The sequence below is a fragment of the Colletotrichum abscissum genome (assembly GCF_030869225.1).
Source record: "Colletotrichum abscissum strain IMI 504890 chromosome Unknown Scaffold_9.1, whole genome shotgun sequence".
Taxonomy (NCBI): domain Eukaryota; kingdom Fungi; phylum Ascomycota; class Sordariomycetes; order Glomerellales; family Glomerellaceae; genus Colletotrichum; species Colletotrichum abscissum.
In genome coordinates this window covers 761,684-776,710 of record NW_026850536.1, presented here as the reverse complement: position 1 = coordinate 776,710, position 15,027 = coordinate 761,684, and the positions used below count along the sequence as shown (strand labels likewise).

General features: G+C 53.8%; 4 protein-coding genes across 4 annotated transcripts; 1 reads left to right on the top strand and 3 right to left on the bottom strand.

Annotated features, from left to right (window-relative positions):
• Nucleotides 1–1,002: 1,002 nt before the first annotated feature.
• CABS01_04750 (uncharacterized protein) lies at nucleotides 1,003–3,207 on the bottom strand (the record flags this gene model as incomplete). Its single annotated transcript, XM_060538120.1, has 2 exons — nucleotides 1,003–1,406; nucleotides 1,461–3,207. 2 exons carry the CDS (start codon nucleotides 3,205–3,207, stop codon nucleotides 1,003–1,005), a joined length of 2,151 nt encoding a protein of 716 aa, XP_060389782.1.
• Nucleotides 3,208–6,140: 2,933 nt separating this feature from the next.
• On the bottom strand, nucleotides 6,141–9,240 carry CABS01_04749 (uncharacterized protein; the record flags this gene model as incomplete). The annotated part of the gene is made up of 4 exons (XM_060538119.1): nucleotides 6,141–6,908; nucleotides 6,964–7,238; nucleotides 7,293–8,980; nucleotides 9,041–9,240. The coding sequence occupies 4 exons, from the start codon at nucleotides 9,238–9,240 to the stop codon at nucleotides 6,141–6,143; spliced, it is 2,931 nt and encodes a 976-aa protein (XP_060389781.1).
• A 2,917-nt stretch (nucleotides 9,241–12,157) lies between these two features.
• Nucleotides 12,158–12,454, bottom strand: CABS01_04748 (uncharacterized protein; the record flags this gene model as incomplete). Its single annotated transcript, XM_060538118.1, has 1 exon — nucleotides 12,158–12,454. One exon carries the CDS (start codon nucleotides 12,452–12,454, stop codon nucleotides 12,158–12,160), a length of 297 nt encoding a protein of 98 aa, XP_060389780.1.
• Nucleotides 12,455–13,639: 1,185 nt separating this feature from the next.
• CABS01_04747 (uncharacterized protein) lies at nucleotides 13,640–14,535 on the top strand (the record flags this gene model as incomplete). Its single annotated transcript, XM_060538117.1, has 2 exons — nucleotides 13,640–14,141; nucleotides 14,222–14,535. The coding sequence occupies 2 exons, from the start codon at nucleotides 13,640–13,642 to the stop codon at nucleotides 14,533–14,535; spliced, it is 816 nt and encodes a 271-aa protein (XP_060389779.1).
• Between the last annotated feature and the right edge of the window lie 492 nt (nucleotides 14,536–15,027).

Below are 15,027 nucleotides of genomic sequence, written 5' to 3'. Positions count from 1 at the left end.
TCTGTACCTCAGAAACAACAGCTGTTCTTTCTTCACATGCGCATGTCTTAGGTAATGCAGCCAACGACGCGTCTAAATACCTAAAGGTACCTGACCTACAACTACGGAGTACAGAATACCCATCAACACTTCTGCCTCAAAGATCGAGAGCAGCATGATAAAATTGAGATGGTCTTCCGCTCCTGTTCTCTTCACAAATCGCCATCACCTGACTACATACATATCGCTAGAACCCCCTGGTCCGTTTGGATGGCTACCAGTACGAAAATGGCCATCCAATCTGCCACATCCAACGCCCGCGCCCGCTATCCTTGGGATCCAAAATTACTCTTAAAATCGCCTCTTAATTAGCAGCGACCCCTGGATAGCTCGAGCTTGAGCTGCAGCTTCCCGCCCAGCCCGCGCGCGCCCTTGCCCCACTACCTTACCACTACTTCACCTTTCACTTTACTTTGTTCGATATTTGACCTCAAGATGCTGTTCATTGCCGCATTGATATCCCATGTTGCGTTCCTTCTGATTGCTACTTGCCGCGGTCAAGCTGGCTTTCATATATCCGTATGGCCTACGGAGTCTCCGTCTCTACATATTCGACGTTCCCGACGCGACTTCCCGCAGCCTGTCAATGTCACGTAAAGTTGCATCAAGTAACATGGTCAAAAGTCGAATGCTTGCTTCAGTCATGTTCGCGATAGTTTGCTGGTTGAATCCCACCCAATGCAACCCCGGACTTCCAGATAAACAGAAAGAAAATAATAAAGGACAAAAAACTGCCTGATGACCCCAGCCTCTAATGGGACCGACCTCAGAACACAACCAATAATCGACTCCGCCCCGTTCAAACACCTGTTTCCATCCTGCCTTGCACTTTCGGCATACCGACGGCCATGCTTCCGCGATGCAGAAAGGAAAGCATCGTACAAACCCCTTCTCAAACCAGTTTCCCGATCCCGATCATGCAAGGATACCCTCTGCCGAATCCCGTCCGTCCACGGCCGCACACTACGTGCCGTTGTTGCCAGACCCTTCTGGGCCGCCGAGCCTCTCCCGTTGAACCATGACCCGTTGATTGCAAATGTCGATGAACATTTCAAATCTTTCAATGATCTGGTCCTTTTCCACCAGCTTCTTCTTCAACTCGTCCACCTCTTTTTGTTTGTCCTCCTTGTACTTGTCAAAATCCTCGCGTGCCTTGGCGAGTTCCTTTCGGAGGTCTGCCCGAATCCTCTCTTCTGCCGTGGGGTGTGGTTTGCTATATATAGCCGGTCTGTTCTCTGCCAATCCCGTAGCCACCTTTTGCGGGTTGCGATTGATTGCCGCTCTGGCATTGTAGATGTCGCGAGGGAGGAGGGGAACGTGAGGATTTTCGCCTTGCAGTATCTCCAGTGTCTCGTTCACACTAACCCCTGTCGAAGAGTCAGCGGCTGCTCTTTCTCGTGGTGTTGTCTTTGCCGGCTCACCATTCTCCTTGAGAGCTTTGACGGCGGCCACCATCTTGCTGTCTAGCTTGCGAGCTGCTGGGTGGAGGAGCGGGCTTTCGCTAGGGCCGTGGTTGTGTTGCAGATGCTGAGGATCCGGTCGGTATCGAATCGTCCACTGGGTCCGCTGCTCGATGGCAAAGAAGCCGAATTGGCAGTCGCATTTACGCGATGACGTCTTGCGCTTGCGAAACTCGGGGCTGACGCGACTCGGAGGCTTGCCTGCCCGGTCACACACGAACAGAACCTTTTTGAGCCCAGGAACTGTCTTCTTGGAGCGGCCAATGACAATTGCGTAACCGACTGACGTGCAGTATGCGAGAACGCTCTTATGCACCGCCTCCAAGGTTGGAAAGCTGCCTCCCTCGGGAGGAGCAGACATCATCTCTCCCATTGGCGTCCGAGGAACGAATGGCGCCCCATCAACCATCTTTGGCTCAAGGGAATCATCACCCTCGGCCAGGGATGCATCGACCTCCATACTCTCCCCATGGTGATCGCTAGCCTGGGCAGGCGTCTCGGGTCGGGCCTGGGCAGGCTGCTGAACCTGCTGCTGGACTGGAGAGGCCTGGGGCACTTGTTGGGCCTGCTGAACTTGCTGGACTTGCTGAGGCACCTGCTGGACCTGGGTAACCTGCGGCAGCTGCTGTTGAACTGTGGGAGGCGTGGGCTGTGATAGAGTCTGGGCTTGAGGGGTATGCTGCGGCACGATCGGCTCAGACTTGATCTGCTGCTGCTGCTGCTGCTGCTGTTGTTGAGCCTGCTGCTGAGCCTGTTGCTGGGCTTGTTGCTGAGCCTGCTGCTGAGCTTGCTGTTGAGCCTGCTGTTGGGCTTGTTGCTGGGCCTGCTGCTGGGCTTGTTGTTGCTGTTGCTGTTGCTGTTGCTGTTGCTGCTGCTGCTGCTGATGGAGAGTGTGCTGCTGGCTCAGCTTTTGTTGCTGGCTGAGAGTTTGCTGGTGTTGCTGTTGCTGCTGCGCTAGGGTCTGCTGTTGACTCAGACTCTGTTGGTGCTGTTGATGTTGTTGCTGGTGGTGTTGCTGCTGGTGCTGTTGGTGTTGTTGATGTGCCTGGTGCTGCTGCTGGTGCTGCGGGTGTTGATTATGCTGACCCAGACCTTGCTGCTGGCCGAGTCCCTGCTGTTGACCCAGACTCTGCTGATGGCTCAAGCCCTGCTGTTGGCCGAGGCCTTGCTGGCTGAGGGCAGACTGCTGACCGAGACCTTGGTGTTGTCCCAAGCCTTGCTGCTGACCGAGGGCCTGTTGATGGCTGAGGCTTTGTTGACCTCCCAGGCCCTGCTGTTGACCCAAGCTCTGTTGTTGACCGAGTCCTTGTTGCTGACCGAGGCCATGCTGATTGCCTAGAGGGAGGAACAGATTGGGGCCGCCTTGGCCCATCTGCTGCCTCTGGGGCGGCCCCCTCTGGCGTGCTCCCAGGGCGGCGGCATTGGGGACGTGGCTCGGGGGACGCGAGGTTCCGTTGACGTTGCCATTGACGGGCGTCGGTGTCTGGAAGAGGTGATGAGGATATTGAGCCTGGGGCGGCTGCTGAGGCGTGTATGCTTGTTGTTGATAAGGGGACGCGTTATGAGGGCCTGGCGATGGTTTTTGGGCAGGATTCGCGTGTTGCAGGGGCGGGAAGCCGCCTGGGCCGCCGTGACTTCGTCGAAGGCTACCCGGCTGGGGAAAGGCGAGGCCTGGATGGCTGTTTCCCGACTGCCCCAGACTCGACATTGTGTGCCGAGAGAAGGGTGGTCGAAGCCTTTGATGGAGACGAGGGAGGGAGGGCGAGGAGGGCGAAGAAGAAGGAGCGTGAGGTCGGACGTGTGCGTGTGTGTGAGGGTGAGGGGGGAGTCGTTCACCCGCCGAGGCGAGGCGAGGCTTCGGGGGAGAACGTGTCTGGCGAGGGTATCGTCAGAATCAACGGATGGAGAGTCGCGTGGAGTTTCGACTTTGGACGTCGGAGTCGTTGGCTCAAAGTCGTTGAGCCTCCGCTATCGTAACCCGAATCCCAGAGATGCTCAAAAGGATGCAACAAACGAACCCTTGAATGTGGTCTGGGGGTGTCGATAATGGGATTGGGGGGAGGGAGAGGCGTGGAGTGTGTGTGGGTTCTGGGAGGTGTGCACAGAAAAGAAGGGGGAGAGCAAACATGCGAGGTGTGAAGGGTGGTGTGCGAGGAAGAGAAGGGCGGCGGACATGGAAGAGACCTGGGCGGATTGGGGGGGGGGAGGACGTGGACTTGGACTTGGGACTTGGGACTTGACACCAAGGACCGTGTCAAGTCAAAAAGGACTGACGGGAAAGGCCAGAGAGCGCTGGCAGCAGCAGCAGCAAAGCACACAGAAAGCCAAAGGGCGATGGGGAAGAACAGTGAGGACCAGGAGGGGGAGACAGGGAAGGGGAAGCCTAAGGTAAAGCTGAAAGGCGACCGGGAGAAATTTTCTGTGGCGCGGGCCTTCTCAAGTTTCCTCAAGGTGCACCCGAACTATTTTTTTTGGGCGGGCGCGCATCAAAGAGAGGGAAGGGACGGGGCGGCGACGGCCAAACTCAAGGGAAGGACCTGAAGCCTGAAGGGTTAGGATCGGGACCGGAGCCTGAGGAGTCAAGACTCGAGGGGGAGACCCCACCCCCTTTTGCCCCCCTTGGAGGCTTTGGGCCAGCTGGCATTGGCTGGAGTGGCACACAACACGTGACTAGTAGCCCAGCGGTGATGTCATTAAGAACGGACATAGCGGCCCCCCCTTTTCTTCCTCATTGTTGGCTGTGCCGACTTCTTTTTTTAACCGCCTGCCTGGCAGTGCTGGCGCTCGTCAGCGCGTGAGAGAGAGGGGAAAAGAAAAAAAAAACAATAACAGAGCCAGAATGGCAACGTGTTTCGTCAAGGGTGAACACGAGAGCAGCAGAATATCGGATTAAAGAACTTGCGCGCGTTCAGCCGGTTCAAAGCGCAGACGCGGGATGGGAGAGGAATCCACAGTTGGTGCACATCTACAATTGAGGCTCAAAAGGTTCATTGATTGATCTTGACTGCTCCCTACAGGTACTCCATCCACTAGGTACGGCATCCAGGTGCACGTAGGAATAAGAGGAGGGTGACAGCTCCTGGCGTTTACCCACGTCCCCGAACAGAGGCGTGAGATTGGAAAAATCGCAAGATGGCGGGAGTGTCCGAGTGGGTGGGAAAAGGTGTCACTTGAGGGCTCCAAAAGTCATTTTGCGCTGGCTCGACACCTCTCTGATCTGACAGCTGAGGCGTGCTGCGCTGCGCTGGACGCGACTTGATGGACTTGCTTTTTTCTATTCGCACTCCTTAGAGGCAAGGCTGATTAGATAAGCCACCCATAAGGTACCCAGGTCCTCGATGGACCATCACCGCACACCTCAGGTATCCAGATTGCGCTTGTACCACCTTTTTTTGCAGGTACAAGCTCCTCCCAGGGCTCCAGGGGACCTCGACCAGACCACACGCCCACGCCCCCTCCAACTGCTCTGTTCAGGTCCCCTTCCACAACCCCGAATTTCTGAACAGTACGAGTCGAGAAGAACAATTTTAGGTTCTGCATATCATGCCTTCTACATCGGGCCATCAAAGAGCGGACTACAAACGCTGTTGCCTTCTTCACGGCCACGCAAGGTACAAACAAGAGAGGAAGCTCCCATCTCGTACCTTAGGTATCCTACCCAAGGTATCCGTACCTCCCTTACGAAAACACTATCCCGTCCCGCACCCCATGCATTTACGGGGGTTTCGACGGCTCGCTACAGCACCAAGCTCCCCCTGGAAGCCCGCAAATCAGCCTTACAACCCACCCCCGGCACCTGCGTAAATGTTACAAAATCGAGACCGGATAGTGAGTGAACTGGGTGGCCTGTCTGTGCTTTTCGCGGTGCTTTTCTAGTGGGGGGTCCTACCTCTGCCAGTCCCAACGATGTACCTACCAGGTCCGATCCCTGCCCAAGGCTGGGCTATCAAAAGAGTGGCGTGTTTTCATATTGCCTACACCGACCTCACCGAGGTGAATGAGCTCTGTGCCAAAAGCTGCTAAAGCTCAGGTTTGCCGGGTGTGTGTGGTAATTCTTGGGTAGAAGCCATACCTTTCATATGCTACGGTTTTCTGTATTCGACAAGACAGTCGTTAGCAATGTGGCATGTTCAATGTCAACAATCACTAACAAATCCGCTTTATGTGTTGCCCAATTTGTTCTATTCCAAGTTGGCTATAGGTGATTTGGTAAAGCCCACCCTTTTCGAATATCTCTCTACATAATTGCCATCCAGTGAATTCTAGCATACATGTAATTTTCGAGTCAATTCCATACCAAGCCGGGACCCTTGAATCGTACAGAGATACAAACCAATGCCATTGATAAGTTGCTGTAGGCAATGTTGGAGCCTCGAAACGTACTCCATTGACTGATGTTTTCAATATGAATAATCATGTTGTAATGTCATATTCGTTTTCCGTCATCGGATGCCATGAGTGCGAAACCGAGGGTATAGAATACAGTGTCTTGCTAAACACAACAAAAAAATAGCAACAAAGGAAGAACCCAGGCTCTGTTCGCTCATGTGGTATCTTTACATCCATCCAGTTAACTCCAGAAATCAAAACCCATTCTATCGTGCGGATCACTGTCCAAGTAATCAGGTCTCAAAAACTCCGCTAGTCTCTCTTCTTCCTCTTGCTCGGTCTCCTCTCGGTTTCCCCGTCCACAAAGTGGTTCTTGTCTTGCTGGTGCTGCTTTAAATTGTCTAGTCGGTTCTTATACTGGCTTGTGCACCCCGGAAACGGACACTTGTAAATCTTTGGCGGCGCCGTCGAGTGTTGCATTTTCTTGTGCTTTGCCATGCTCCCCTTGAACCACTGAGGGTGGCCTTTTGGCCGGTATCCACAGATTTCACACTTCTCGTTGGCCTCAGCCTCTGTCTTTGGTGCTGAGCTCGAAGGTAGATCTTCCTGGACTTTGGCCCCAGACTTGTCAGGTGCGTTGTTGGGCTGTGTCGTGGATGGTGGTGTCCGGAAGGCCGGCGCTGCTGGAACTCCACCCTCCTCAAAGAACATCTTCAACTGATCCGACAAGCCTTTGCTATCTACATCCATGCAAATATCAATATCAGGCATGGACGACGGGATAAGCGGCGCGTCGGTCGTCGTAGTCTGGACATCGCCCCAAGTTATGTCGCCCAAGGTCGTTGTCAGATTCATGAAATCATCGAGGGCCGCTTCGCTCGTCATCTTGGAAGGGTTTGGAGTGGCCTTCTCCAGTCTCTCCTTTGTGCAAATACCGCGAATGATAGACTCCACCAGATTGATAGCGTATGCGTAATAGCTTATCCGTGAGACAGTCCCTGGATTGGCGTAGAGGATCTCTGACTGCGCCCTGACGGTCGGGACATAATGATTAAAGTAGTTCGACAACACCATGGAACTCTGCTCACGATGTTAGCATAGTACGGTAAGAGCTCCTCTGTTACTTGATACTTACTTTACCGGCTTGCATAAGCTCTATCTCTGCTTGCCTGGCGCACCAAATATTACCATCGTTGATGCGCTTCTGAATACGCTTCAACTTTGCACTTAGACCATCGGCGTGAGGGAAGTCTTGGTTGAGTTTGCTACGAATTCCTTTGAAGCTTGCAGACAGTGCACCGTTCAATGGAGCCCGATCGGTATCGTATCGCCAATGCTGTGCCCAAAGTAGCGAGGTCAAGACTTCGTCCGACTCGGGTTGCCCGCTGGACAGGACAGCATAGTCCAACTCTGTAATCTAGGGTAAGCAGTTGTCAACCAGCTCAAAAGCCAGTGTATACGTACCATCTAGGAAGAACATTGCCACCTCCAACAATTTATCCTGTCCAGGTTCCGGCTGATATGTCGATAGACCAGGATCCCGTTCTTTGCCCTTTTTGCTCGACGACCGAGAAACTTCACCCCCGTAATTTCTTGATAGGACGCCATCCAGTTTCCCGGCAGATAGATTCAAGGGCTGCCAAATCGCTGATGCCACTCGAAGATAATCTGATTTCTCCCAATCAGGGAGCACATTGCCGTACAGAGATGTTTGAGCAAATAGATCCCTGGAGTGGTCCCGAGCACCATCTTCGTGGACGACGAGCGAGATGGAATAGATGAGATGAACGAAGCAAAGGATATCGATGCTGGTAGCAGGTTGTCTACCCTCAGACATGCCCTTCAACGTAACGAGGGCCTTGTCTGCTACTTGTTGCGTCGAGAGATCTTTCAGCTGTGCTACGAGAGCACTATATGGGACATGCTGCAGCTTTTCCAGGGAGGAGCTGATGTGAGTCTTGAGGGTATCCCACGCCGATCCGACAAGCGAGTTGGCGTCGACAACATGATCAAACAAAGCCTCTTCCGAAAGAGTGCTGAGCGCACGAATGTCGAATGTTTGCTGAGCAGGAACATCGGCGGCTTCGGATATTGGGCTAACGGCGGCTGGTATCTCCAATGAGGATGCCGGCTGGTCGAAATCAACGGCCGGAAGTGTCATAGGAAAAGGTTGCAGTAGAATGTCATCTGCCGGAAGCTCCGAAATGAAGTTATATGGCTCCACGCTGTTATTTGAGTATCGACTCGCATTAGAACATCCTCTGGAGAGATATCCGCCAGAGCCGCCGTCAGAGGTCGGTGATGTGATATTTGTCTCGGCAGTTGTCCATGCGCCACTATAGGCAGACGCGGGCGAAATGAGGTAGCTAGCAGTTGTATCAGTGCTCGCGTTTGATCTAAGTGAATTGCTTGGCGATAGATTCTTAGTTCTTGTCGTGGGCTGCAGTTGTTTGCGGGGTTGGCTAAAAACATCAGTATCAAGGGCCAACAATGGCCGGTCGGCTTTGCCCATGGTATTCTCGCCGATGTCCAAATTGTTCTGCGCAAACCAAGGATCGGGCAGAATCGAGTTTGGGTGCTGGAGATTTGCCGGAACCATGCCCATAGATACATGAGGTTGAGTAACCATAGTGTTGCGGTTTGCATTCGAGGGTAAAGGCCAGGGAACTTCGACTGAGTCAATCTCCAAGATCTCCGACGACGAAGAAAGCTCAACTTGGTGTGGTTGGATGTGCAAGGAGTCGTCGTAACTCGGAGGTGGTGCCATGGCGACTTCGGATACGTTGTCCAGGCGGAAGTCGGGAATTCTCTGGTTATTTCTTGACTTATGCCCCAGGGATGAGAAGAAGTTTTTAGCGACGCTCATGATCTTGCGTCTCTTTCCAGGATGGCCGAGGCATCGTTTGCAGTTTCCATCGGTGAACTTCTCGGCCTTGCTACACTCATAGCACCAATACTCGCCAGTGCCAAGCTGAGGGCATTCGTAGAGATGCTCCAGCATAGCGGCATGGTCTGGAAACCTCTTCCGACAGCGAAGCATTGGACATTCGAGACGATCAGTGGCCGTCATCTTTTGAGACTTGTTACGCTGGACGGCGGCCCATACTATGAACCTGTGCAGAGCGCATTGGTCTGGTTTCACTGTACGAGTACTGCGATTCTCATCTCAGCCCAGGATCTACGAGGCTACAAAGAAAGCAAACCGGACTTACACGCATGATGGCGAGGTGGTTGAGTCAATAGATGAGCGGGCCGAAGAGGTTGAAGTCGAATTCGTGGAGCAAGAGTCCCGTCGTGAGCGGCCGAAACTGAGGCGGGACGAGGTGAGAGCTCGTAGGGCTGAAGGCGAAGGGCTCTGATTCAGCGAACGGCGGTCATCCCCGAAGGGCGACAGCGAAGTCTTGGACTCCATAGTGCGCCCAAGGTGCTCCCAAGGACGGACAGGTGGAAGTCTAAGGACAAAATTGCAAGGAAAGCAACGGTCAAAGACGGGTCGAGACTGATCCGCCACCCATTTTGGTTTTATCTGTCCATAGGATGAGGTGGATGAAGCCTGCAAGATTGTATCAAGGCTGGTCGGTGTCGTAGGTAGACTCGTAGGACTCTCAGGACTTGGTAGCATCCCTAGGACTTGAGCTGCGGGTCGGGACTGGCTGAAAAAGGTGGTCTCCTCCCGGGCCACCGGCAGATGCTGTGCGTGCTGCGGAGCGAACTTTGGTCAGACCGTCCCGCCAAAGAGCGCCAGAGAGGGGGGAAGAGACATTCAGTGCGGGTCGGGTGCCATCCAATGCCATACCGCGTATCCGTACTCTGTAGAGTGGACGGCACGGTGAGGTAAGCAGGCAGGGTGGCAGGCCTCCGAGGCTTCAAGGTGAGAGGACCAGAGGGTCACAGGGCGGAGTGAGATTTTGGCTGCGCATGTTAGCGAATTACCTTACCTTGTGAGGTTCAATTTCGAGTCAACACGGAACCTTTTATTGTTCTTTCAACAAACAGATTTCGAATCAATAAATCGTTCAGGTCTCCTGGTCATGAACACGGATAGGCTCGGCTTGGCCTCGTCTTCCTCTGTTTCTAGGTAGTAGCCTCATAGGACTAACACTCATCAACACTTGCGACAAGAAATGAGGTAGACGGCATCATCCCCCGTCTCAGTCTGGTAGTATCTCGAGATCGAAATATTACCTGGCAACGCTCTGCATCTAGCCAACCACGGTGTTGATGGCTGCGCAGAGGCAGCAAGGCACACAGCCAATGACTGGATGGCGAGCCGCGGTTGGTGCAGGAAACACAGGCTTGAAGCGTACGGAGTACGGAGTAGAATGCCTTGCTATCCGCCTTGCGGTGCGCTTGCATAGACGATTGGTCAGAGAACCGATACTGGTGAGCATTGGCGGAATGCAGGACGCTGAGGCTTTCGGAGCCTCCAGAACCCGAGCCCGATACGAGGCAGGCCGAAAGTCCTGGGCTATCCGTAGTCAAGAGATGATATCGTAGGCTGTGCCGCAGTGGCTTTGCACATTGAGCTGTGCTGATGAACACGGAGTTCAGCCACTAGAGGGATGGAATGCCGGCGCAACCAATCCTCCGTGGAATTACAGGAGAGATGGAGTAAGCAACTGCGTGATGTCCTCGCCTCAGAGAGGTAGCGATGAGAGTACCTACTCAATGTCGGCTGGCAGTATCGTGTAGCTGTAGGTATACGCCGTACACATGGGATGGCGATATGACTTTGCGTTAAGTTGTTGTCCCTGCAGACTCTTTCAGCTAAGTGTCGGAAGAAAATTGAGTTCGCGGGAAAGACGGGATCAAGTAAAAGCTGAACTCTCTGAATATTTTTTGGTTTTCCTGAAGTTTCCCCCCCTGAAGTTTCCTTTCCCACTGCAAGCCTTTAATGGCAGGCACGGGGCTATCGTGTGAGTGTCATGGCAGTGAAGGAAGGAAAGCAGCAATGCGCCCCTTTGACGGAACCTTCCCAAGTGTTGCTTTCCGACTGAAGACGGCAGGATCCTCAAGGGCAGGTACGCAGGGAAAGAACTCTCGGCATGTCGAACTCACGGGACGGCATTTTGACGACATGATGCCTCACTCTCTTGTCGGAAACCATCATGCTGGCAATCGTCCCAAGTCTTCTGTCATCCGTCGTTCAATTTATTCCCTCCTTGGGCCACACAACTGGGGTTGGCCTGCTGCTAAACCATACCTCGCAGGCCACAACCCTGGCACGGCTAGCACAGATGCTTTGCAACTTCGTGCAATCGTCCGGCCTTCAGCCCCAAGTTCACGATCACCACGGCAGACACTTCGTGCATGTCACTTCTCTTCCGGGTTATACCGGAGGTCTGGAAAGCTAACTCTTAGCTGCATCCAAGGCATCGCTCATTTTCATAGACTCTTACCTAGTCGACAACCGGCAAGTCTCCATACAGTAGAGTCCGTCTGCTAGCGACGCTCAGTGGCCTGGACCACGCACCATCACCCTCCTACTTGATCTCACCGCTCGCTGAAGTTCGATTGCTGATGCATTACTGGACAGTCTTGATGCATTCCGTTTCCTCCCATCACCATCATAGACAATCGTGGTCATGCGATCTACGCCTGCAGTCCAGCCTAGCAACCTGCGCTGTCCCATAGAGTCCCCCCAAGACCGTCGGACATCACTGTCTTGGTTAAAGACCATGTGGAAATCCCGGATGGAGCCCGCCGCTTCGGATAATATCTACAAAAGAGCAACTCCCGGCCGGCTTCGCCGACTCAATCCGTCGCCCGCCCCAATTCGACGACTTTATGTCGACATCAGGCGGCGTCATGGGCTCCACAGCGAATGGTGACATGGGGGGGGGGGCGCGCGTTTCGAAGATCTGTTAGGGGAAAGCGGGCCCCTTTTCGGACGATGTTGTATGAAGTAGATGCTGCAACCTATCTTCAAGGAAGCATCTTATTCTTGGCACTTCACGACACGAACCTGCACGAAGACGCCCCATTTGGCCCAGACTCCAGACCAAAAGAAGGGCATGCTTCGGGCAGAGGGCGATCGTCAAAGGGGGCACAGCATACATGCGGCAAAGCTACTTAACCGCTGTTTCAAATATCGGGCATGTGGGCGGATCGCCGGTGGCACGGCATCCCTCGACCGTTCCTTTGAACCGCATAGCTAAGGATTCATGTTGTAGGCTGACACGGTCCAATCAGATTCCCAAAGAGCGACAAAGAGAAGATGGGGGCTTAGACATGCATCAATGGCGAGCCGTTGAGTCGTCGAGATTCGAGAGTTCGAGATGTTCTCCCCCGGACCAGAAGAGTTCTAAACCAACCATCACGTATAGCGGCTACGGCGGGCCCAATTCGATGCACCAGGAGCTGTCAACTCGCCGGTCCGTTCTGCTAGCACTTGCATATCGTGTCATATTCGCATAGCTTCGAGCGAACTTCTTGGGGCGAATAAGAGCACAACTTGAGGCGGGCCAAAACATCTTGGCTTGGCTAGCTGCCTTTGAGTTGTCCATCAGGGGGTGGCCCAGATGCGGGGATTTTGTTTTAGTCGATTCCAGCTTGCAGGCATCGGTTACAGAATCGTCCTCGACGGGGGTCGACATCGACTGGAGTACGTCAGCAGTTGCAGACATATTCTCTGGAGACTGGTCAGCTCCGCCAGAACGATGCTGGCCCCCATATGGCAACATGTGCATTCGTCTGTACGGATACCTGCGTTTAAGTAAATGTTCACGGTGTCGTACAGGATGGGGCTGACAGGCGTAAGTTAAGGCCACTCATCATGCGTGCTTTTCGTAGAGATGCTTGACTACCGCTCCTTTAGTCAGCAAGCATTGGCTGATGGCACTGACCAATAGCTGGTCTGCATCGCGACTTATACGCATTCTTGCTCAACCGTTACACATCATGCCATGCGAAGTCAACAGTCGTACAGACTGAATGATGGATTCCCTCCTGGTATGCTTGGCGCAAGAAAGGGAGCAACATGCTACAGGCAGACCATCAACCACCAGCCGGTCGTTGCCTCGACAGCTGATACTGAAGTCTTCAGTGTGTTTTTCATCTGTTCGGGCCGAGACCACAGTGGACAATACCCAAATGCCAAATGGAGTAATTGCCTACCTAGCCCCGGGCCGCCTGTCTGCTCTAACCTCCGAGACTCTGTTTGCGGCTGATATACTTGAATTCCAACGTTCAAAGGTCGACGACGTGCCTTTTCATATTATCCAGCGCCATTGTCTCAGCCTCCCCTATTCCGCGAAGACACATAGCTGGCGTTTTGAGCTTTGAGTCTGATCTGGTTACCTGTATGATACTGGAAAACGCGTCAGGAAGAGATATGACTCTGCTTGTAATTGTATGGAAGCGATTCCGTCAGTGGCAGTCCAAAGAATCGGCTCTTTCTTATGGGCAGGCACATGGTTGCTCCCGTTGGCTTCCCTTCTAACTGTGCTACTTCACTCGTGAAGTTGAGGAATGTGAACCATATGGATCTTTCATCCCCCGTCCCTTGTTGGGCCGCGAGCTTCATTTCCCACATTCCAGACTGACGAACAGGTGTTTAACATTCATCGGACTTTCCAACCGATGGCCATCGCCATGCTTACATGACCTGCAGTATCTTATATACGGAAACCTTCCCGGCCATTTAGACACCCTGATCGTTGATTAGTGCCCGATCTTTCCACAACCCTCGTTTCGTCACTCGTTCAATATCAAGCTAGTCGGTGCTTTTGTTGCCCTCGTCCATTCTTTCACTCACCAAGTTTTTGCACTTTGCAGGGGTAAATCTTGGGCATCTCACAATCACTATCACAATGGTTTGCCTCAAGCAAGTCGCGGCCCTGGCCGCCGCATCCTACGCAGCAGGGGCCTACGCCAGCGCCATCCCCGACCTCGTCGGCGGCGACGGGTCCCCTCAGCCCTCGATCCCCGCCCTTCGTGAGCGAAGCAACGGCATCAGCAAGCGACAGACGGCCGGCGGCTTCATCAACACGGCCGCCAACCCCATCACCAGCGACTGCGGCGTGGCGGCGGAATTCAGCCTGAACACGCTCGGCCAGCTCGTCGTCGGCAATTCAGTCATATCCGTGAACCCGGGGACGCCCTTCATCCCCCTCCGGCCCATCAGCCCGCCAGGAAGCATCACCGTCACCTTTGCTCTCCGCAACGGCGCGCTGACCTGGTCAAACCCGGCTTTCTTTGGCGGCCAGGCTGGGTTCTGCCAGGACGCGGCGGGCCAGGTGTATGCTACCTTTGCTGACCCGACCGTGTCGTACCCAGCGAACTGCGCTCCCGTTCAACTCGGTCCCGTTGTTGGTATGTTTCCACCTTTCTACTTATTTTTTGTCTTGTTGGATGGAAGCTGTAAGACGCATGTTCACTAACACCAAGAAAAGCATCCACTTGTGGAAACAACGGCGGCACCACCACGGCGTCCGGCAGCGTTACCACTGTCGGCAGCACCATCGTCAGCACCGGCCCGGGCGGCAGCCTCACCACCACGGTCAGCAGCTTCACCACGACCGCCGCCCCGCCGTTTACCGTGCCGACGACGTCGGCCGTGGCCAACGGCACCCTCACCCTCCCGCCCGGCTTGTACACTGTAGCCGGTTTCGCCAACCCGGCAGGCGCCGTCTGCTCCATCGTCTCCGAGTCGTGGATCATTGGGCAGACGACATTGCTTTCCCCGCTTGCTACCGGCTCAGTCTAGTATGGGTTCCTTGTCTAGGGCAGTTGTCGATAAGCCGTGCATTTGGGGAATTTCAGAAGGCTGAGGTACCTCGAGGGATACAGCCTTTGGGGTACGGAGTACGGATACTTGGATGCGTGGTATTTGAGCAGGGGAAATTTTGAGGTCACATTTAGACACATTAATAGAAAGGTTAACCAAAAAGTCAACATCAATATTACTTGGCTAGCCATTTTGAGAATGATGCGGCAACACGGCCTTGGATTGATTGTGCCCCGGAGAATTCAACCTTATCACCTCGAATCTTTGTCTAATTGGCCTCGCGAAGATGATGCGGCACGCCATTATGCAAGGCGCGGCGCTGCTCTTCTTATCTTGTTCGCGTCTTTCTTACTCTGCAGCGTTGCATTTTCTCACGAGATAAGGCAGTAGTTTGATCAGCCGTGAACGACCGGTCAATTCCCCCTTCGGCGGCGGACGGACTTTAGATATTGAATGTTGGCGGGCGATCCG